This window comes from Anguilla anguilla, chromosome 9, assembly GCF_013347855.1.
Source record: "Anguilla anguilla isolate fAngAng1 chromosome 9, fAngAng1.pri, whole genome shotgun sequence".
NCBI lineage: Eukaryota > Metazoa > Chordata > Actinopteri > Anguilliformes > Anguillidae > Anguilla > Anguilla anguilla.
This window is the reverse complement of record NC_049209.1, coordinates 41,492,737-41,517,269: the sequence shown is the minus strand read 5'-3', so window position 1 is coordinate 41,517,269 and position 24,533 is coordinate 41,492,737. Positions and strand designations below refer to the sequence as shown.

The 24,533-nt window shown below is 39.1% G+C and overlaps 2 protein-coding genes across 3 annotated transcripts; both read left to right on the top strand.

Annotated features, from left to right (window-relative positions):
* Positions 1-2,158: 2,158 nt before the first annotated feature.
* Positions 2,159-13,201, top strand: LOC118236562. Its single transcript, XM_035435054.1, has 12 exons — positions 2,159-2,219; positions 3,433-3,594; positions 3,896-4,127; positions 4,417-4,499; positions 4,781-4,910; positions 5,953-6,064; positions 8,173-8,323; positions 9,894-10,046; positions 10,656-10,890; positions 11,211-11,296; positions 11,409-11,535; positions 11,822-13,201. Exons 1-12 carry the CDS (start codon positions 2,159-2,161, stop codon positions 12,069-12,071), a joined length of 1,782 nt encoding a protein of 593 aa, XP_035290945.1. The 3' UTR covers positions 12,072-13,201.
* Positions 13,201-23,638, top strand: upk3b (uroplakin 3b). Of its 2 annotated transcripts, none has more exons than XM_035432592.1 (6): positions 13,201-13,509; positions 16,873-17,040; positions 17,237-17,474; positions 17,964-18,046; positions 19,895-20,021; positions 21,327-23,638. In XM_035432592.1, exons 1-6 carry the CDS (start codon positions 13,452-13,454, stop codon positions 21,346-21,348), a joined length of 696 nt encoding a protein of 231 aa, XP_035288483.1. In that variant the 5' UTR covers positions 13,201-13,451; the 3' UTR covers positions 21,349-23,638. The 2 variants fall into 2 exon arrangements, with proteins under 2 accessions (XP_035288483.1, XP_035288482.1); XM_035432591.1 differs by having other exon boundaries at positions 21,322-23,638.
* Positions 23,639-24,533: the final 895 nt, after the last annotated feature.

Sequence of the window (24,533 nt, the reverse complement as noted above, 5' to 3'; positions counted from 1 at the left end):
AAAGCTCACACAAGAAGAATGGTAAATGGACTGCATTTATATAGTGCTTTTATCCAAAGCGCTTTACAATTGATGGCTTTCATTCACCAGAGCAGTTAGGGGTTAGGTGTCTTGCTCAGGGACACTTTGACACGCCCAGGGCGGGGATCGAACCAGCAACCCTCCCGACTGCCAGACAATCGGTCTTACCTCCTGACCTATGTCGCTCATGAGGTAAGAGAAAGTTCACTTACATAAAGCACGTAATGTCACCTGACCCTTCGTCATCCACTGCGGTTTGCCAGTCAGGTTCACACAGAATTCAGAAATGTCACTAGGGGGGGCATAGCTCAGGAGGTAAGAGCGATTGTCTGGCAGTCGGAGGGTTGCCAGTTCGATCACCCACCCTGGGCGTGTATCCCAATGAGTTGATTGGTACCATGCACAGCAGCCTGGGGTGAATGGGTGAATCAATTGTAAAGGCATTAATTGTAAAGACCTTTGATTGCCGGATGGACTTGCAGGGACTTGCACGGTGAGGCACTGTCATCTGACTGAACCCTCTAGGGTCAGGTGTGCATCGCACCACAGGGCCACAGGCCACGGTGGGCACTGGAACGGTCCAGGGTCAATGCCAGACCCTGCTGCACATCCATGCACAGCACCTTAACAGAATGAGCCCCCCAGCAGCACCTTATAACAATTCAGTGTTAAATTAAAAACGTGTTTTCAGTCAGGAGTATTTCCACAATTAGATTATTTGTATCTATGTTTATTTAAGCAGGTGTTACACATTGGCATTAAAAATACTTGTGTAAGGAACACACAAGAAATCTCAATTGGTTAGAATGATGGAATTGCTTGTGTTTTGTTTTGCAAACACATTAATAATTTTAATAATCCATCTCGTGATATACATGAGATTTGTAGATGTCTTGGCCCTGTATGCTGTCACGGTTTTCATGGTTTCTAACAGTGGAATGTAAATACTGTGTCTCCTGCCTGGAGAAGGCAACATTTGTGCTGGAATGACTGCTGTGGATGGAATGCAGAGCTGAATGACGCCATGCCACACTGGCAAAATGAACGGAATTTAAAATGTCAAGCCTGTCCCAAAAAGGGGAGCTGCGTTGTGTAAACACTTTTTATTCCATGACATTTTGAGAAATGTGTGTTGTACTTCCATTTATATAACAGTATCTTCAGTGTTAATACATCAGCTCTCTTTTTTCGGTTCTTTTAATCACAAAGTGCAGCACTGGCAAACAAGCTCTGATTCATAATCCAATTTAACATCCCGTGGTTTTAAAGGCCCTTGTATTATATTGCTCATCATGCAGACCCACACTAAGATGCTATATTGGTAGTGAACAAGCCTCGTGACTGTCCTTATATTGCTGAGCCTAAATTTCCATCACCATAACACCATAGTGTAGCAATTTTAGTAGCAACCAGAACTGCTCCTCCAAGCCATGTGTGGATGGGGAGTGCCTTGTTTTTCCATTCCAGCAGCCCCTGGAATCTGGAGAGGAACAAAGCCGGAATTCCAAACGCCGTACTTTTATAAACAGCCACAATAAAGAAAAGGTCTCTTTGTCTTGTTTTGTGGCAATTTGCCAACCTCGCTGTCTGCGTCAATGTTTTCTCTTTTACAGTTATTCAGTACACTTAATTTTGAATTTCTTAGTTTGACTGGGTGGTTTGAAGATCACCCGAGAGTTGGTTGGCAATATGGGTACCTGTCACACCTTTACTGTCAATGAGTTTTAAAGTTGATATGTAAACAGGAGCGCTATCGCTGATTTGCGTAATTTTATCCGTCACGTTTGTTTATGTGGCTGCAATATAAGCAGTGCATTTTCTGTATTTTCTGTGTTCTCAACCAAGTATATTTTAAAGTTGCAGCCAGAAATAAGCTACTTTCTTTCTCGTTTTGTGAAGTTCAATAGTTTAGTATGATCTTCCTATGTTATCGGTGACTGGTTGCTATGAACATCTTTGCCTCCCCTCCCCTCTGGCCTGTCGAACCAGTTTAGTGGCTTTGTTTGGGGCTTGCCGGGGTAAGGCCCAAAGGCGTAGCAGAGAAATTCTTCAGCGTTTGATCGTCATCACCGCAGGATTCCAGACATCCCGATTAGCGGCAAAATTTTGAAAGGGAAATCAATCATTTCTGCATACCATGGCCTTTGTGGCCCTAGCAGTGGTGTTATGCGTCTGGCTTGATGTAAACAATGCAGAAGGTAAGTGAAGGATTTGCTTTTTTTTGGCACTGACTTGTGTTGCATTCCCTAAACTAGATGGCTTTTACCGTTATTTTAGCATATGGAAGCACATACAAGCAAACATTTATGATGTAACTATTATATTCCAGTGACATGGTGTACAAAATCATTATTATTTCATTTCAATCTCCCTGATTTTGATGTTCCTTTGGGTTTTCCAGTGCTCGGAAAATCAATTGGCCAGTTTCGTTAGATGACAAGTAGCCTACATTTTTGTTAGTTTCGAAAACACTGTTCATGAGGGCAGCTAGCCCTATGTTGATTTTCAGTGCTCACATTTGCTGTTTAGTTTTGACCAAGGTTCAGCTGGTGTTTCACTTGACAACTCTTGACTGAATGAAATATTGAAACATTCTTTATTTCAGAGACACATCCTTTTAAATTCTTTTTGGCCTATTTTAAACTTGTCAGTTCAGTGGCAGCAACAAATCAGATCCATGTATTACAGATCACACGCCTGTCCAAAATGTGTAGGTCAGGCTGCTCTCTTGGTTAATGTAAATGCATGTTTTTATTTGACCTTTACAAAATTTTCAATTAAAATCCAATAAATATGGTGTACATGTGTTGTACATAAAAGTGCATTAGTTACAGGCAGAACTGCCCAGAGGAAAAATCTTTTTCTCAGGATAGTCTTTTCTTTAACTCTTGAGAAAGTAGTAAGATCTCAATTGTACATCTTTCTGAGATCACTTCAATCTGAAGTGTTGCTCCTAAAACCCCCTTAGGAGAAAAGATGAGATAATGAGAGGATGAATTTGAGACTTCAGTAAGACAAATGGATATTGAATTGAGATGCGGTTGTTTCTCATGAGGTCACTATGAGAAAACTGATACATATTTGAGAAGTATCATGAGATCCTAGGAGTCATAGCTGAGTTTTCTTTGAGCTATTTCTCTGATCTCATGGTCCCATGTTCAGGAGACCTAAATTAGACTTATTTAAGATCATTTAGAGATCTCTTGTTTTGCTCAGAGTAAGACATAAATGAAATTATATGTGGTTGTTTCTCCTGAGTTGAATTTGAGAAGTAGGAGGAAAAGCCTTTGGTCTCACCTTACTATTAAAAATAGCTCATTTGTGTTTAGGAGAAATAAAAGAAACAACTATAAAATCTCTTCTTGGATTTTGCTTTCCTATGGGTGGTCTTTTTTTTATGTCTCCTTACAGTTCCCTTTATTCCAGAAATTTCCTCCTCAACAGTAGCATTAGGTGTACTGACAAGTAGAACAATGGTGCTGAAACAGCCAAAGTGCTATTTCGATCAAGTGGAAGGCCTTCCCTGCTCTGTACACCGGTGTGAGATTTGGCTAGTGGTTGCCAGAGGTAACGGTGAGTCCTCTTCAAGCCTATTTAAGACCTATTTTCACAAAAGAATTACTGTAAAGCATACATACAGCCTTCTCAGAATAACCTCACTGTGTCCACTGATGGTGCTGAGTTACTTCTGTGGAAGTGAAATCGACTCGCACTTTTTTCACATTGCTTGATCTGGCCAGCTCACAAATGTCATGCAACTGTATTTGTTTCTATGTATTCTATTGAGTTTTTTTTTTAGTTTCTTCTCTATTCAAGTCCAAACACTTTGTTTTGCACAAAATGCCTCCTGACCAGTCGATGTCTCGGCCAACAGGAGTTCAGACGTTTGAGAGTCAGGAGACTAGCAGCGACATCTTGTCTCAGTCGCCTTACCCCGACGCCTTCCTGGACGACATGTCACCCAACTTCTTCATCACCAGAGTGGGGGTTCAGAGTAGCTTTCCCTGTGCAGAGCTGCCTGGGTTCCGATACTTCCAGGTAGGAGCGGAGGGAATGTGTCACACCGCCAACTGCAATGGGGCCCTGCCCACCGGAGCCACCATCAGGTAAAGCCCTGCTGGCGTCTCCACTGGCCTCCCCCACTCATTATCATGATACATCTACAGTCCAACCAAAGGTACAACAGTGGTGTTACCACCAAACCCTAGGTGATAACATTACATGCAGTATTCACAACTGCAGATTTGCTGTAGTCAGATGTTCATTGACTGCAGTATGTTTTCCGTCTGTGACTTCATCATGCAAAAAATTCTTTGCTATTTTTACACCAGGGAAATCAACATGAAATTTCTCCAGTCACTGTCATATACAGTGTTGCTCTTTTCTTTCCTGCAGAGTGAAATATATCTTGGTGAATCCAGCTAACAAAAGAATAGAATCCGGCTCGCTTTGGTCCCATCCCATAACTCTATTAACGCGTATGTTCACTGTCACTGTCTTCCTATGTATGTTATTTCAAAGGTCAACACACATCTATACATATAATACACACATTGCTCCCTATGGGTAAATTCATAAATGCAATAATACTATGCCATAATAATGCAAATTCTATAATTAAATAAAATGAGTGAAAATCTGATCCCATATTTCGAAAGAATTAGGAAAATGAGCATTTGTAAGTTGTTATAGATTTATCTTGTTAAACGCATGGGCAGTGAGCAGATCCAGATTGAGATGTATCTGTGAACTCCTGCAGACAGGGCCAGCTCCTCCATTGACGAGTCGACATGGAAACGCTCTGGGGCGATGGTTGTGATCACAGTCATCCTCTCCTGTTCTCTGGCCGTGCTGACGCTGATGCTGGTAGTCATGCTGCAGCAGGGCTGGTGAGTCACCCACTGGGCCCCGCCCGTCAGTTAGAACACCAATAGAGTTGTTTGAATAATAAACACACAATTATGCATTTTTGTAACGCCTGTTTTTAGCTTCCTTTTTTCCTAGTTTCTTGCTTTTGCTGAGCTAGGACCGCAGATTGTTTGATCTCTCTCCTGGATCTCTGTATCTCTGGTAGGCTTCAGGATTTGCCAGCAGCCAGTAGGCAAGATTAGCATACGCCCTGTTTCCTGTTTCATAGGGTATGTCAAGCTAGCAGGTCAACTTTTGATTTTACAGCATCATTTCAGAAAAAGGCATTCTTGGATTGATGTATGGCCTGAGTAACAAATGGTGATGCCTATCAAGTTCATAAGCTTTCAGGATTTCACACTGATTTGCCACAGCAGTGGAAGAGAATCTGAAAAAGACAATGATGCATATCTGACCCTACCCGTTATTGTCTTGAAATGAAGTATAAGTGCATATTGTTGTAGGTATTTACTCCAGATATTTATGTAATACTTGTTAGAAATTAATTATACGTACTTCCGTGTACTAACAATACAAACAAGTAAAATATAAAATGTTATAATTAAAATGTAATTATTGATCAAGTTGGTTGAAATTGATCACGGTGTTCTGTATAAGATAACGAATCATAAAGATAGCAAGGAAAATGTTTGCTTACCTTTTCTCAATTACCATTGCAAATATCATAGAGTATACAGAATGAGAATAGAATGAAAAAAATTGAACTATGTTCTCAGCAAATTAATGAGAATATGAGTATTACTTTAGACATAATATATTCAATATATTTGCGCACACAGTTCATCGTATGCAATTGTATTGCACACAAATCATTCTTGTCAGTGCTACAGTCCTCTTTCGTCTGTGAAAACTGCATGTGATTTGCACTTCTACAGAATCATTTTGCTCTCATCAGCTCAAAGAGAACTGACAATACTTCTGAACTGAATTAGCTCTCAAAGTGAGTAAAACCGGAAGCTAGCAGAGCTCCTTCTTATGAGATTGATGTGATTTTATTGGCAGCTCCGGACTCACTCACGGACCTCCAGCGATCCCTGAGCCTCCTTCCCTTAGCCAAGGGGTCAGAAGATACAACACGCACAACCTCAATAACTCAGAGTACTACAGCAACATACGGATATGACCACTTCCAATGGAGATTGTGACTTACTGTACAACAAATATAATTTTTCAAATGTGTGATTAGATGTCCAGAATTGTGCAATTGGTTTGTCAAGTGTACTGAATTCCCACCTTAATGCTACTGGTCACTCCTCTCTGAAAAGGCCAGTCTCAATTTCGGTTATCATCAAATTCAAATACAGTAGAACTTCTGATATAGGAATGCTTTGGGAGTGTGAGTTGTTTGAAATGCGAAAAACAGGCTAGACAGCTTTGTCGCAATATTGTGGCAATGAATCATTTATAACTGATTATCAGTGAATAACTGATAATCACACAATCTGTAAGCGGGATTTCTTTAGAGCATTAGATTTTTCCCTCTATCAGCTTTTTGAAAGACATGATAAGTTTTCATATCTATGCATCTCATTATTAAAAATTGTTGCCTGTCTTGCATTCTCAAAGAAACATTACAATATATGTTCATCTATATTAATGTCATAAAGATATAACCTAGGAATACCATAGGAATATCATTGGAATGCATAGAAATTGAAAACAATTGTTCCCAACCAAACACAGGACCAAACACAGTTATAGAAGGATAGGTGCATTTTAAGTAACCAATAGACAATGTGCCTCATTTCTGTTTGATGTTCACTTTTTGTTGCGTCTGCGGTAATATCAAGGGACATCTATGTAGGTTGTAGGCTAAATTTGATGTGTCTTCTACATCAGGAATGCTACAGTTCTTGTAATGTTTTGTGTAATTAATTTTAAAGTGTGTTTCATTGTTTTTAATCACACTGGATATGAATAGACTAGCCTAACATTTATAAACTATATAATATTGTATCATGAATATGCATTTGTTATAGTTTCCAAGAGGTCCACAAAATAGCACTTTGTTTAAATAACATTAATAGTATCTCACTTATTCTACGTAATTGAGACAAGAATTCACCAGGCATTAAACAGTGACTGAATCATTCCCATGTTTAGGTACAAGCTCTGGAATTGAAATTAAGATGACTGATGCCCTTGTTTCACTGTTTTAATTTAGCTTTTCCTCTAGAACCAGTTGTTCAAGTTAATATGTTATATGTTTGTTCTAGTCTATCTGTGTTGCGTCTGGTTGTGCGGTTTTTTTTTTTTTTTTGAATAAAGATTAAAAGGGAGCAGACAGACTACCCTCCTTCCAGTTTATTTATTTATTTATTTTTTGCTTTATTAAGATGGGAGAAAGCAGGGAGTAACAGACAGAAAATGGATCTAGCACAGAAAGGGCAATAGATGGAGTTTGAACCCCCAGCCATGTGGTGGAATTCATACATGGCTTGAGAGATATGCCCAACAAACTGCACCATGTCTCACATGGTTTTACTGTTGTTTGTGTACATGGTATGTTGTGTACAACATAACTTTGTAAGTTATTAAGAAATTGGCAATCATACAGACTTGTTTGTAAGAATGTTTCAGGTCAGGGTCAGGACATGTGACTTTGAAGTTTCTTTGCTGAGTGGGTGTTGATTGGAGGTGGGAGCTGTAATGCTCTAAAATGCTATACAGTTTGATCTTGATGATATGCCAAGCAAAAGGTGTAATAACATTGCTCATTATCCACTATCCAAACAGACCCCTGTTCCCTGCAGCCACAAACCTGAGGATCTCATCTGCAAGTTCATTCTTTCTGCCTTTTTATGGAAAAAGGAGTCGCTGAGTGTTGGGGGTTTATACCATTGTCACTCCATTTCTGGGCTGCTGCGTTATTCCCATAGTATTTTTCAGCAGATGTCCATATCATCCTTAGGTGGGCAGCACAATAGTCGAGGCACATCAAAATACCCCAGAATACCAGATGACGCAATATTGCTTGTATTGATGCATGTTGTATTATTGCAGGAGTTGGAATGCTGTTACAGTTATACGTGCAGAAACCACTTCAGGTACATGTTCAGACAATACACAGCAGCATTGTCATCGAGGGTGTTCCCGTCACACGCACCCAAACTTGCTACTGACGGCTCGCTGCTCCCTTTAATTGACGTATTGTACACTCGGAAATAGTTATGGGAGGGGAAGCAGCCCGTTAAAGCTGCCCCTTTCGAACGGCGGCTGTAGTTCTCGCTCCAGTCAGCCAAGATCTGTCACTCTCGAAATCGACAAGCTCTCCAGGGAGAATTGGTGACACCAACAGCAAAACCTAGAATGGCCCTCCTCACTGTGGTCTTTGCAGTGTTGTGCCTGTCTATCCGGAGTGTGCTGGGAAAAGGTATGTGGTTCACTCTCTGGTTAATCATTATGTCTGATGGTAAAAATGACATTTAAGTTCTTATATTCCTTATTACTCATTGGTGGGTTACGTAAGATAGAGCCTATGAGCAGGAGACTGCAGCATAGAAATTCTCAGCAGTGAATGCCATTCTATTTGCACAGCTTGCTGTCATTCTCTGGCATGTTTCAGTGCTTTTATCTGTCTTTTTAAAGGCTTGCAGCCCTGACTGGGGTCCCTGTGGTTATCTTTCAAAGAGTAGTCTATTTTCACACTCCAAGGAGAACTGACTTAGTACTGTTTGGTTTAGCACAGACCATTTTGAGTAATATAAATTATTTTGATCCCAGTACAAATGGAAGACTTGTCTTATGTTTCCGTCTTCTGCTTACTGCAGACACAATGTCTGAGAAAAATCGATACATTTAAGCATTTTCAGTACATAATGGGAATTAAATGCCCTTATATTTGCTATTGTAAGTATGGATCAAGGGGCCAAGACCAGGCTTTGTTTCTGAAGCTCACTTCCTGATCTTGGTGAGAGACGTTGCTCTCTAGCACCTGCATGGTTGGCTCCAGTGTCTTCCTTTCAGCCACCTGCTTCATCTTAGGTCAATGGTACCAATACGGTTAAAATACTATGTCAAGAATTCTTCCCCACAAGAACATGTAGTCTCATTGGATTTCTTTTTCTTTTTTTTTCTTTTTTTTAATGCCTCCCCATATACCGATTTGTTATTGTGTTATTTGGGCTATTTGTATATTTTTGGCTTCATGGCCATGTAAGGATCCTCCTTTTCCTTACTGTACAGTCTCAGGTTCCAATTTGTACAACATGGAGGTCTTTTAGAAAATAAGAAAATAAAACACACACTTACTAATGTACCAATGAACCAAACCATTCAATGTCTAGGCTATCATAATGTATTAGCAAGGCTGGTAGGATGCAAGCTCCAGGGTGAATATTTCCTCAGGCTCTAATATTTAACGAGCAGAAGTGAGATGACTTGTGGAATGCCTGGCCTTACTGGTAACGGGCATAGGTTGATTGTGTAATTTAGCCATTTGTCAAATTTCTTTACACTGCTCCCAATTATGAGTGATAGAAAGCAACGGTGACACCCTTCCAAATTTAGAGGTATGAAAGCATGAGTCATACTTTTTTTGAATGTGGTAATTGTGGAACCTTATTATTCAGGTTTTTTTTCACAGCTTGGGATGGGCTGAATTGATGATGTAATTGCATTTGTCTTTTGTGTGTCTGCTTCAAACTGAAATACACCCAATCCAAAATCAAGCCCATGGATCAAAACCGGATTCTCTTGTCTGCTCATGCTGGGATTGGCCAATATATATGCCTGACTGAGTGAACAGCCCAGAAATCTTTGTGCCTCATGTATTGAGGCTGGGGGTCCATTCAATTTTCATTTTAGCCAATGCAAAAAATAATTTTTTAAGTTATTCTAATTTTAAGGGATTTCCTGACTTGACTTAATTTGGAAATGGAATTGGTCCCAACCTTGATATATAATGGAAGCAACAAAAGTTTGTATTTTCTCTTTTTATTTAGGTTCAGAGTCCTTTACTCCTCTTATTTCTTCCAACGTTTTTGGGAACGTCACTGGCAACACTGTCGTACTGCTAACACCAGTGTGTTACTTTAATGATGTGACCTGCCCCCCGGGGAAATGCTTCGTATATCTGGTTGCTGCAAAAGACCTAGGTAAGAATGCTTCTCCATTTTTACGGGAAGTTAAGCACTGAAATTGTTACACACAAATTCTAAGTGCAGTCTTTCATAGGAAACTTAGGCCTGTTATAATTACACACAGTAAATATAAATAAAACTACTGGGCCTTTACACTGGACATGGTAAATTAATATTTAAAAATTAACCCAGTATTTTGTTTCATTTACAAAGCACACTCCATGTCAGTGGTCTTTACATGACTCATGTATAAATACATGGTACATTACATTCAACCATTTCCATGGGTTTTATTTTGTCTTGGTACGTACAATATACCTTACATTGTTTGCGCTCTCTTTTTTATTATGTTCTTCAATTAACCTTGGATAGCTGCTGTTTTATAAATATTCACTGACAAATCAATGGTTGAAATTTAAATGGATTCTATGAGTCATTGCCAACTGTGAGCAGAAGTCCTGCAAGGTGGCACTTAAGTGGCCAGTGTTGTCCGAGGGAGATGCAGTTGCTGTAGTGTCTGAGCTGGTAAAGTGCAGAGAGAGCAAAAGAACAATTGACTGACTTTTTATGTTTTGAAAAAATAGCAATCTTGTTCTCAAGAACAATTATTTTCTTTATTAACAGGAAGCAGCAACTTTGATACAAACAAAAGCAGCTCCAGTATTCTCACATTATCACCTTACCCGACTGCCTTCTCCAAACCAACCTCTAAAAACTACTTCCTGACCAAGATGGGGCCTCTGGAAAACTTCATGTGTATTAATGGCGCTAAACCAAAAGACTTCAGAGTGGGCTCAGACGGAAACTGTTTGACTCCCAACTGCAATGGAATATTTTCGACTGGATTAACTGGTGTCAAGTAGGAAACTCTTTGTCCTATAACTTTGTCCATATAATTTAATGTCTTATTATTTGAGTACACACAAAGCAATATATTCAGTTAATTAGATTTCCTTTGATAAAGAATATGTTCTTTAGTATGACCCTGGGTTGGCTTCTGTGCAGTTCTGCTTACAGCTGTTGTCATACTTTGATTTGGTGTAATGAGACCTTTCTGGGAATTGAGCATTCCTTGAATTTTTGTGTATCTTCATTCACAAAATGAAGCTGAAATGTGCTGCAGAAATGCTATGTTGAACTGAACCTTCAACAAGATTTTTCCATGTCTTGTGATTTCAGGTTTAAATACGTCTTAATCAATAGCAACCAGACAAATAAAGTTATTAACGAGACCAGCTGGTCCAGCCCCATCAACCTTCTTTCTCGTAAGAACCCGTGGTTAATTGTTTTTCCCTCATATTTGCTATGTGATTATAAATGTTAGGATATCTGCCTAAATATCATTCAATCAAGTCTCACTACTGTTCCTCTCTCCAGCCAAATCCTTCACTTCCCTTAATGATGGTCTTGGTGGGAGATCTCCTTCCATGATTGCTATCACCGTCATCCTGAGTGTTCTGCTCTTCCTGCTACTGCTGCTGCTGATCGTGGCTCTGGTTTATGGGTGAGTTATGACCCCGCCACCACTTCCAACTTTATGAAATGCCTCTGGCATCAGATGGTGAGCATTACACAGCTTTCATAAAATTTCATAAAACTTTATGATTCTGAGATGAGTACACATCAAAATGCTCGGAGCTAAGTTAACCGGCGTAGAATACATTTTACAGTTATAGAGTACCTTTTATCAAGTGTGGGCTCATGTACTCCATTAGAGTGCAATTTGCACTAAAGACTTAACTCTGCAGCAGTTGAAAAATGTTCATTTCCCATTTCACCTTCTTCGGCAGGGCCCGTCATGCACCAGAGCCAATGCCAGTCCTCGGGTCCCTAAGGATCCGTAGGTACAACACCCACCACATGAAAGACGGCGTTCCACAGGATAACCCGGCCTTTGAGGGAAACATGAAGAACTATACCACGGCCGAGGTGCTGCCAAATGTGCCCGGTGCCATAGATCATTTGGGCCCTCAAAACGCAGTGACATTGAAGCGCTACAATAATCACGAATTCCCCGAAGACATCAGCCAGACCACTTAGACCATGTGCCTTGCAAGGCAAATACAGCACCAGAGCCCTTCAGAGACCATTAGCGTTCCTTATAATTCTCAAAGGCTATGACAGGCAGCGACATCCAAACTACAGACAGGGGTATTTACCTCTGCTCCTGGACTTATAAGCTCCTGCCGATTTCCTGTTCCTGTTTAAATAGTTTGGAGTACTTTGATTGGCACAAATACAATAATATAACTTTGAGTCAAACAAACATATTAGTTATTTCCAGCATTCCAAGACCAGGACTGTCCAGCTTTGGTATAAACCATGTGAGGCTTGTTAATGTATTTGCCAACTGCAGCCCCCAAATTTAGACTCTGCTATGTAGTTTTAAGTTTTATTGAAAAAGTGGCTGTTCTTCTAGCATTGCAATGCACCGTGTTTATTATATTACAGTGATGTTCACTGTGATATTCTGTGCTGGTGTGGGTAATTATCTGTACCATATGTTAGCCAGACTTCTACATTCACGTGGCTACACAGCACACGTAACACGCACATTTTTTCATTTGAACGTTTACATGATTTTTGAAACTTATGGCTTTATTAGAGAGTGGTGCCCAATCTTATACAAAAAGGGCTGGTCTGGGTGCAGTTTTTTTGGTTTGTTTCTTTCACTAAGACACCTAATTCTACTTATCAAGATCTTGATTGAAGACCATGATTACAAAATGAACTGAATCAGGTGTTGCGGTGCTGGGCTAAAACAAAAACCTGCACCCACACGAGACAACCACTGTAGATCTCACAATGGCAGAAATTAAACAATAACATATTATTATTATTATTATCATCATCATCATTGTAAAAGGTTCATAATATTTATTAAAGAGCTTGCAGGTTATTATACTGTATGTCATACATATCCACTACACGTGAAAAGCCAGCCCTTTCCTTTTATACATTTAATTCATAGTATTTATTACAGCTTATTACATTCCAGACGCAATTATACACATTCTATTACCAATTTCCTCTTTGGTGTACAGTGTCCATGCCTTTATAGATATGACAATGTCAGTATATTTAACATTGTTTCAATGCACGTTTCAGACAAACGTGCGTTCAGTGACATAATCAGTTGAACACAATGTAAATAAATATCTTACTGTTCATATGCGTCATTTTAGTAGTTTGTCTTTTCAAAGGCCGCAAATAGGTATGCATGTAATTGCTGCTAATAAGAAACGCACACCTGCCCCCGAGGTCAAGATGAGCAATATCTTTGTGGCCGGAAATCCGAGTAAGAAAGCCAGGTGGACCCACATTGAATGGGAATAACTGACATTCGGAAATGAAGCGTCTGAAGTAGTTTTTCAAGGAAGGCGCTACAAGAGAACAACAGTGACCGAGAAAAAATTTGAAATGGCTTTTTCATACATTGCTGTCATCTGTGCACTTCTGTGCTGTGTCCGTTCGACAAGTAAGTGTATTCGAGTTTACATAGTTCAGTTATAACATGATAAAATGAAACCCGATGATCAATTAAATATGAAAACATTTGATTGTTAACGACAGTCTCTCAGTGTCTTTGTGTGTCACACCCCGCTTGTTGAAATGCGCTGTGATAATTGTATTTTATTATTGATGTCTTAGAATTATGGATGGTGACGCATGTTATAACGATGAAATCCACTTCTGTGAAATTTGAGCCAAACTATATTATTTAGGGCAACAATGTGTTTTTGTCTGCTATTATCAATTATATTTAATTAACCGAGCCATTAACATTAATAACAACATGCTCTTCGCATTTATCACAATATTTGGAGACAAACAAACTGGGAAAATGAAATACAGACAAAAATACCCAAGAAACCGCAGACTCCCTATGATTTTTAAATTTATGATACTGTAAAAATGGATTTAATTATAAAGTATTGTCTTCATTTATAGAAAGCGAATTGGCGCTACCAGTGTCGCGTGTTAACGTATTACCTGGAATAGACTATTGTCACTCAAATGACTAATCCGTGTCACCATTGGGATTTACAAATTGCAAAATGCCTGGATTTGATCAGGACATGCAAAAGTTTTATTCGTTATTTGAACAACATCCGTTACGATTAGACTTTTTCAAGAGGGCTGTGTTTGTGTCATGCAAATGAAAAATGTAAAGTCGTGTATTCTTGAAGGCAGTGTACTGAAACATTTGAATACACTGGAAATAATTCCTTGGAAGTCCACGTACTTTAGAGGAAAGAAAAGCAATATACGTACACAGTAAACAGATAGTATTTGGTCACATTCTGGGATGTGGGCTCAAATGTTTTCTGCCAAGAGTTGAATTAATACTGTTAAAGTTGAATTAACACGGGATATTTTACTGTGCCATGGAGGAATTGATAGGGCAAAATAGAATAAACTGGTTTTTCAAGACTGAGAATCTCAGGAGGTTTGTCCTTCACGCCCAAGGTTGAAACCAGACCTCACTGCAACAGAAACACGTACCCTGCTTACACACAATGTGCTATGATTTATTGAGAAAATATTGTTTACTATGAATTAAAAATGGCAGAGAGAGAGTCTGTCATTTCCCACATCATTTTAGATATTTCAAATGAAACTTCTGGCCATTTAATTCAACTGGATCTTAAGGACTTAAAACAGACTCCGTCCATTGTTTCAAAATTGGCACAGGTCCAAAAATGTATTAATAATACTGAGGAGTAGGGAGTCTTAGTATATAATATTTAATTACAAAAGTTATTCTGCAGATATACAGATGGGTGACAAATTAAAGGAAAAACCTGAATAGATGAGTGGAAAAACATAACAAATGCAGATCCCTTCATACAGGTGTACTGCATGATACAATTAAGCAATTAACATCTTATCATGCTTTGTGGCATGTATAAAAATTCTGAGCAGGCCCAACTGAGCTCGATTTTGGATCAAGATGGCAAGAGAAAAAGATCTAAGTGACTTTGAAAGAGGGTTCATTATTGGGTCCCAGATGACAGGAGCTTCAGTCACAAAGACTGCTCAACTGGCTAGTGTCTGAGGTGCCTGAGAACATCAATGCAGGATGTGACCAGACTGTGTCAGTGAGAACAGTCCATCGACAGCTACATAGAGAATGATATTATAGTAGGATTGCAGTAAGATGAATGCAAGTTTGAGAGTTTAGTGGTGGTCTACAGAGATGTGGAAAAAAGTGATATGGTCAGATGTGTCATCCTTCACCATATTCTTGACAAGTGGGAGCACGCCACACATGCGGGCCTGAATGCTTGACCTATACAGTGAGGGGGTTTAGTGGCTCTGTTATGCTGTGGGGGGAATTTTCCTGGCATGGCTTAGAGGGACGGGTCACTGCAAATCAATACAAAGTTATTCTGAGTGATCACCTTTATCCTATGATGAAACATTTCTATCCTGATGGGAGTAGTCTCTTCCAGAATGACAGTGCCCCCATCCACAGGGCACGAGGGGGCCCTGAATGATTTTATGAGTATGAAAATTATGTGAATCATTTGCTATGGCCTTCGCAGTTACCAGATATCAACCCAATTGAACACCTAAGGGAGATTTTGGACCGACATGTTAGACAGCGCTCTCCTCCACCATCATCAAAACACCAAATGAGGGAATATCTTTTGGATGAATGGTGTTCTATCCCTCCAGTAGAGTTCCAGAGACTTGCACAATCTATGCCAAGGCACACTGAAGCTGTTGTGGTGGCTTGTGGTGGCCCAACACCTTACTAAGACATTTTATGTTGTTTTTTTTAAATAAAATGTGTGACTTGTCTGTAGTTTGAAGCATGAAGGACCTCTATGGAAGGAAAGGAAATATTTTTGGGCTCACAATGGAGTGCTATCTGAATTTTAAATAATATTTTCACAAAAACTACAGTTTGATACCATGCAGACAATGTGTGAAAGGATTAGCCTACAGTAAATGGGATGAACAGCCTGTTCTAATAATTACATGTTCTTCCTCCCTTATGTCCATATGCTGCTTAAAAGTAGTCATTTCAGCTCTGTTTTCAATATAACATGTTATGGTATGGTCTCAAAGTTAAAACACATCGTGAGACTGGTTTTGAACTAGCTTGCAAGACCTTTTGATTTCTGAAATATTCATTCATAAAACATAAATGCACCATCACAGGCAATGCACTAGTGTGGCCCCTAGTGGCATTGTGGAGCAGTGATTAAGTGCTTGGCCTGTAACCAGAGAGATGGCAGTTGAAAACTCCCAGATGATGTGCAGAACCTGAGTTTATTAAACAAAATATTCATCCGTATAAATAAATGCTCTGTAACGCGTAAAAGAAGCTATGTCATCTTGGATAGAGGTTTTTACATGACACATTATAAATCTTCCATCAGTGACCTTTTTTCTCAGTACATGAAAGGTAGTTGGGATTCCTATGAGCAGAGAGGAAAACAGGATTGCAAGGGACTGGACATGAATGTAATGTAATGAATGTGAAGTCATCAGATGTAGGAAATGGTTGGTATTTTTTCGAAACCATTTATATTTGTATATTTATTCAATGCCCCCTTTTGAGATGGGAGAACATAGACCAGCAAATGTCTCCTCAGGGTGTCTGCGCAGTTATCATGACGGCGGGCAACTGGAAAAATCATCCTGCATTGAGCTGATTTATTGGGCTTTATATTTTATTGTTTCTTATTTGTATGATAGTGCTTCTAGTGGTGTGATTTCAGTGTGTATGTCAGCTCCCCTTTGAAAAGACCTGTCCGTCTCAATGAGGCATCCTGGTTAAATAAAGCGCATGTAAAATTAAAAAAATTTTCCTTTGTTACTTTCGCAGTTTTATCAGTGGACCAAATTCCTCACATCATACCTCATGAAGTGATCGGCCGTCTGACCAGCACTTCCTTTGTGCTGAGCCAACCTCTCTGTTATTTCAACAATCAGAGGCAGCTTCCTTGCACTGTCAACACATGTGAGATATGGTCCGTCATTGCCTCTGGCTCAGGTGGGTATAGATGTCCTGTTTCAGACGCAAATTGTATCATTAGACATGTCTGCAGCTGATTCCTGCATGTCATCCCTTTCATTGTCATCTCATTGAGTATTCCTTAAATGCATATTGAGCAAGTAAAATGCATTTGGATGCCCATATTCAATTGTTTCATAGTATTGTACACTTCTCCCCACCCATGTGTGAACAGGTGTGCACCAGTTTGACACAGACAAGGTCACTGAGGCATCAAAGATCCTCAGCGCTTCGCCGTACCCGGACGCCTTCCGAGGTGAGGGGCAGAAAAGGTATTACATCACCAAGCTGGGCGTCCCGAGGGACTTCCCCTGCGGCAACCTGCCAGGGATCAGGTACTTTAAAGTGGGGGCTGATGGGAACTGCTCCACCACCAACTGCAACGGGATCCTGCCTGCAGGCTACACTGTCAGGTAGCCCCTGCATCTTTTCCCAGCATGCATCAGTCTACCGCACTGTGTCCTTGGCATGTCAAAGTGCTGTAGCTAAGCAAGCACAGGCTTAGTTAGTACCTTGGTGTTGGTGGGCCAGTAGGCAGCACTTTTACCTCTGGATGGATTAAAAAATATAGAAAATTGATGGGGGTTACTATGCTGTAAGATGAAGATGCCTTCCTTCAGATGAGATCTTAACATGAGGTCCTGGCTCACTGTGGTCATTAAAACCTTTGAACTGTCTGCTTAACCAAATGACGGACCACATTTGATTTAAAAGCAATCTAATTGGAAAAAACTTGTGGGTTAAACATCTCATGGCACTTTTTGAAAGAGTAGGGATTTTACCCTTGTTAACGGCTGTTTTAAAAACAAACAAAAAACAATTTGCACATCTGTCTGATAAAATTACAGAAACTATGAACTGTTGCAGAATTCCCTAATGGGTGGAAATGTTTTTTTTTTCAGAGTAAAGTACATCCTTATTGATCCAGTGACGAAAATGGTGGCCTCTGAGTCAAAATGGTCAATCCCCATCATTCTTATGACATGTAAAGTTCTTTTATTCTTCACATTTTTAATTAGCCTAGGAACATACAGATGGGTGACGGGTTAAAGGAAAAACCTGAATAAATGAGTGGAGAAACATAACTAATGCAGATGCTTCCATACAGGGGTACTGCATGATACAATTAAGTAATTAACATCCTATCATGCTCTGTGCCATGTATAAAAATGCTGGCCCAGTTGACCTCCATTTTGGATCAAGATGGCAAGAGAAAAAGATCTAAGTGACTCTGAAAGAGGGTTCATTATTGGGGCACGGATGGCAGGAGTTTCAGTCACAAAGACTGCTCAACTGGCTAGTGTTTCAATACAAAGAGTGACTAAAGGGACATGCATTTAGATCTATGGGAAAGACATCAGTAAATAGGGTCGGAAATGTTGGTCATGCATTAGTTTGATATATAAGGCAAAACAGAAGAGAAACTCTTCCTCAGGTGCCTGAGAATATCAATGCAGGATGTGATCAGTCTGTGTCAGCAAGAACAGTCTATCGACAACTACATAGAGAGGGATATTATAGTAGGATTGTGGTGCATAAACCCCTTACATTACAAAAATGAATGCACATTTGAGAGCTCAGTGGTGCAAAAGCACTGGTTTTACAGAGATGGGAAAAAAGTGACCTGGTCAGATGAGTCATCCTTCACCATATTCTCAACAAGTGGGCGAGTGTGTATCCGGTGGCTCTGTTATGCTGTGAGGGGAATGTTCCTGGCATGGTTTGGGTCCACTTGTCCCCTTAGAGGGAGAGGCCACTGCCAATCAATACAAAGTCATTCTGAGTGATCACCTTTATCTTATGAAAAAACATTTCTATCCTGGTGGGAGTGGTCTCTTCCAGGATGACAATGCCCCAAACCATAGGGCACGAGAGGGCTCATGTCCATTGTAGTCACCAGATCTCAACCCAGTTGAATAACTATGGGAGATTTTGAACCAACGTGTTAGACAGTGCCCTCCACCACCACCATCAAAACACCAAATAAGGGAATATCTTTTGGATGAATGGTGTTCCATGTCTCCAGTAGAGTTCCAGAGACTTGTGGAATTAATGTCAAGGTGCACTGAAGCTTTTGTGGCGGGTCGTGGTGGCCCAACACCTGACTAAGACACTTGTTGGCTTTTCCTTCAATTTGTCACCTGTCTGTATATTGTTCTATTCAAATTTGTGAAATTCAAAGTATTTTGCTGGGCAGCATTCTTGGGAGGCTCTCCTTTTAGACACTAAGGAAAGTTATGTTTACACAGCTTCTCCACCGGGGAGAGCCCTGAGTACTGCCCTTTGGTTGGTATGATCTAATTTCATCTATTTGAGGAGGGTCCACTAAGTTTGTTTCACAAAATGCAAGCAATCTGAAGACTGCTGTTACAGACCAAGAATTACTGAAAATGTTGTAATTATTAAAATTTTTAATGTAAAAAGGGAAAATAAACAAGAATGGTATTCTGAAATGCGAGATCAACAGTATTTTGTTAATGTCATTTTGGTATACAGTTTGTTATGTTCTGAGAACATAAAAAGTGTATTATAGCTAGTTGCACTTAGCAAAGAATAGTTTAAAAAATTGTATCATGCCATAACTTAAAGTGTTTTGACATCATTACTACTACTGCGGGAGATATGAAACACATTCTTAAAGCAGCCCACGTTTCAGGGCTTTATTTAAGTAATTATATTCCTTTTACGAAAGCAAGTATAAGTCGCTGAGATCATATTCCACGCTCATGCCAGCTCATTACCAAATTTCTGTTGTATTTGTGTGTGCGTGCGTGTGTGTGCGTGTGTGTGTGTCCCTGTGTGCACACCTGTATGTATGTGTCAAAATCCACAGCCAGGAACAGCTCCTCCATTGATGTGTCGACATGGAAACGCTCTGGGGCGATGGTCGTGATCACAGTCATCCTCTCCTGTTCAATGGCGGTGCTGACGCTGCTGCTGGTAGCTGTGTTGCTGGGCTGGTGAGTCACTGGGGTCTACATCTCAGTCCAGCTCTCTCATGCAGCCATGTCTATCCACTCTTCACGTGGACGACAAGAATGCTGTCTGAGGAGCCGGTTCCTAATTTCCTTAACGGGAAATAAAATTGGCCACTTCTGATGAAAGTAAAAACTCTACCAATTACAACTGCAGAAGCTTTGCGTTCTGTGTAAAATTTTCCATTTTTCCATATTTGTTTAATTGAACAAATTGAACAACTGAAACTTCAATGAAGAGTACAGGGTGATCTGGCTGAAAAATAAATAGGTATACATTTTGCAATTGTGAAGATCCATTTCGTTTTGGCCATGCATTGATATAAAGCAGTATTTTTGTGTTTGCTCACTTTTGCAAATGAAGGCCTTGCCTTTTCTCTGACATTTAATTTCTTATAGTACATTAACACAGTTTTTAATACAGTATGTGACTCTCTCATGGATCCATTGGCTGAATTAAAATAATATATAATGTTGTATAGTTTCAAAATGTGGTTCTTTTTTAAAAACTTAACATATCTTTCCTTAAATTACCTTTTAAATTTTTTTTGAGTTAATCTTTATTTTACCAGGAATGATTCCCTTTGAGATTCCAAGCACTCAGACAATGATTTTACAGTGCTCAGTACTCCTGTCAGTAAAACATTTGCATTTAGTGATCAAGTAGTCCTTATTCCTGTTTTTATAGTCTTCCATGTTTATAAAATATTTTGTTAAAATGATATTGCAGTACACCAGAATGAGGGTGCAACGTTTTTAAAAGCATTTTCTTTAAAAGCAGTGCAGGTTTGAGGAATGATGTACATTATTAGCATTTTGGTAAAAAGGCACACCAACATGCATTATTCATTGGCTTACTGCATGCACATTTTTAACCATATCAGCTTTGTTTATGTTGGTATTTATGAGCTTTGAATTGATGATGTTTGCTATACATTTCATGCATAGCATCTATAGGAGGAGATGGATGTTTTTTGAAAAAATCAAAATAATGGAAAATCGAACCTCACTCACCTTTTGTAGTAGGGATTTGTTCTATGAAGGAAACCAACGAGGCAGCTTTGCCCAAGCTGCTAAAATCAAAATCTATGGAATAATAATAAAACCAAGAAATACAATATGGTTCCAGCAACTTCGTTACCTGGCCCCCTAAAGACTAATTTATGAAAACTAATTAACCAAATATCTGTTTAAATTCAACAAGCCTAACTGGCCCATGCTTATCATGAAGGACGTCCTTTGGGGAAAATAGCAACATGACAATGTTTTCTTCTCTTTTCCACAGTGTAGGATCTGTTCGGGGGAGGCATGACATCACCACAGATCCGAAATCCTTCAGTGAGCGAGGCTTCAGCACCATTGGAATCTACTCTCAGACTCCGGGCAATGCACTCAGACCACGACTCATTTAAGATCATGTGACAATGCCCAGCCCAGGGGTGACAACACAGCAGACATTTCTAACCTAGACAAGGAGAGAAAGGTCATATAATGATGATATTGATTCATTCCTTTCATTGGCTGCTTTTCAAGGATCTCAAAGTACTTTACAGTGTGGGGTAACTCATCACAACTACAACCATTTTTATCCCACACCTGGGTGATGCTCAGCAGCCATTTTAGATCAGGACTCTCATCAGCTGAGGCAAAGAGATAAGAGCTAATTTAACCAATTATGCATTTCAGTTTCTTATTAAGTCCTCATAATCTAGTGTGAATCTTTACTTTCCCTTTGCACCTGAAATCAACCTTGATGTTTATGAAATATAAAGTGATGTACTGTTGCTGCTCACCTGAAGGTGTTAATGACTGTGACACAATGACCTTTTACCCCATGGTGTGTCATTACAGTTCACCTGCTCTTGAGCACCTACTATATTTGTTTCTGATGTATGTGTGGAAAAAGTCTAAGTTTATTTTAGATCAATTGGAACTCTTTCATTTTTATCAAATAAATCCACACTGTCCCGTTGCTTTTCTGAATTGATCTAGATTTCTGTTGTCTAGATGATCTATTGTTCTGATAGTCGTATTCAAATAGTGTTTTGGCCAATATTTAGGGGTTCAAGTCCGAAGGGCTGAAACCCTATTGTTTTTGCTTTTGTGTTGGTTTATTATTAATCTTCTTCAGAAATATTTGTGCAAATTCCCGTGAGATGGTAAATGGTAGAGACATGAAATTCTGCCCATTGATTGGAAGTTGTGTGCAAGTGTTGCCCAAGAAATATGACCCCAATCGACCTGATGGCGGCGCTATAATTAAAGGTCAAAATTTTGAACTTTGACAAGTCATAACTCCTACGCCGTGAGTCCGATTTACACAAAACTTCCTACAGACATCCATCTATCCTCACTCTACAAATTTGCCGATTTCCGCCATTTTGAATTTTTTTAAAAACACATTTTTGACATCTCTTCCTAAACCGTAGGTCTGATTGCTACCAAGTTTTCTGTGGATCATTACTGGACCAAGCTTATCAAAAGTTTGTTGATATCTTATTGCGTTTTGAAGATATTGACAAATGAACTTCAAAAGGACGTGGCTCAGCACATAAATAGACCAAAGTCAACAATCGTTGGGCCAAACATCACAAAACTTGCAGGATATGTCTACATAAGTACCTGAAAAATACCCTGAATGTTCCATTCAAATCGACCACTAAGGGGTGCTAGAAATGCAAAAAATGGCCGTGGCATAACACAAATCAGACTATAAATCAAAAATAGTTTGTCCAATCATTACAAAACTCGCAGGATATGTTTCATAACACTGTTGAACCACGTGTGTAAAACTATTTTGAAATCGCCCAATAGGGGGCACCACCAGTCTACAAGCAAAGGTTGAAGGTCAAAACTCCTACGCCGTGAGTCCAATTTACACGAAACTTGCTACAGACATCCATCTATCCTCACTCTACAAATTTGCCTCAAGAACCATTAATTAACTGACTGAATTACTGACTGAGTTACTGACTTAGTGAGTTAGTGACATTGCCGGTCATAAAGGTGCTTCACATCTAAAAATGACCATTCAAGAATGTAAATTGGAACTGGATTTTGCTCGAATGAGTATATATGGGTATATCCTGCTATTATGTGGCACCTCGAGTGTACCAGTAAAATAAATAACAATTACAAACAGAAATATACACATTAACTGTAAGTGTGTTGAAGGCTCCCTTTTCCCAAACCTCCCATTAAATAGTTTTCATGCAGACACAATCAAACTGTCATTTATTTATTTAGTTCTTGTATGATATGATGACTATTTTTCTTATAGTTCTTGTATGGCATGATGATGATGGTCCTATGCTACTGTTAGTTTGTTGTGCAATTAAAACCTTTTCATTCATTCATTGAGAATGAACATATTGTGTCAAGTCAAATTCCTTGTTTGTATAAATGGACTTGACTATTACAATTACTCTGATTCTGACTAGTTCTTATTGCACTTTGCAGCTTTCACCTTCTAACGGTCCGTGTTGGCTTGAACCTCAGAATCGCGGCTTGCGGCTATATTTTACTTTGATTTTGTTACTTTGATTGAAATCTATACAGCATTTTGCTTTACAAATGGCCAATGGCAAAGCAAAGTACTTTATTTATTAGAATTGTTGAAGCAAAGAGTTATAGACATGTGAGTATCCACACTTTTTTTATTGTAAAGTTATTTAGCTCAAGTGGGTTGTGCTTGAGTTTGTGCTTTAATTATTTCATTTCTTTTGTGTCTTGAGAGAAGCTATCGCATAATGCCCTTTGAAATAAAATCAAATCTACATCATGTTTGTCTTATAATTAAAATAATTGGAATACGTCCACTGAAAGTGGAAAATTTATATCTGAAGCCAATGGTTCGCTGAAAATGGTAGATATTTAGTATGAGAAACAAGTTCAAGTCAGCTCTCAGGTAAATTTCCTGATCTGCTTAAGTAGTCCTTTCCACATCCATTCCTTTCTTCTTGGACAGCCTAAAAAGAACTTTGGTGGTTGTCCAAAAAGATTATCCAATAAGGGGGTTGTCCAATAAGATTGTTCAATAAGGTGGTTGTCCAATAATGTCCAATGAACACATGAACTCACAATCTGTTCAATTATTGAAGCCGAGTATTTGTATTTCATTGTCATAGCTGTCAAGATATATGTTTAGCTGAGAAGTATTTGTTTTGCCAAGTCACCATATATTTTGAGACTATAATCATTCATTTGAAAGCTGGTTTTATTGGCAAAATGGGTGAACTATTAGGTGAACTATGTGAACTATTACTTTGTGTCAACAATGTTATCTGTTGTAAACTGTTAGGAAAAAATTGAAAGAAGATCAAGCATGACATTTTAAAAAAATCAAACGTTGCATTAAAAAAACTAATCCTGTGCTTTCCCCTGTTAAAAGTTTGTATGAAACCTTATATTCTCAAAATATGGGAAATGCAAGGGCTGAATGTCTTTATTTAATATCTATTCATTACTAATCATTATTAATAATAAACATTTACTCTA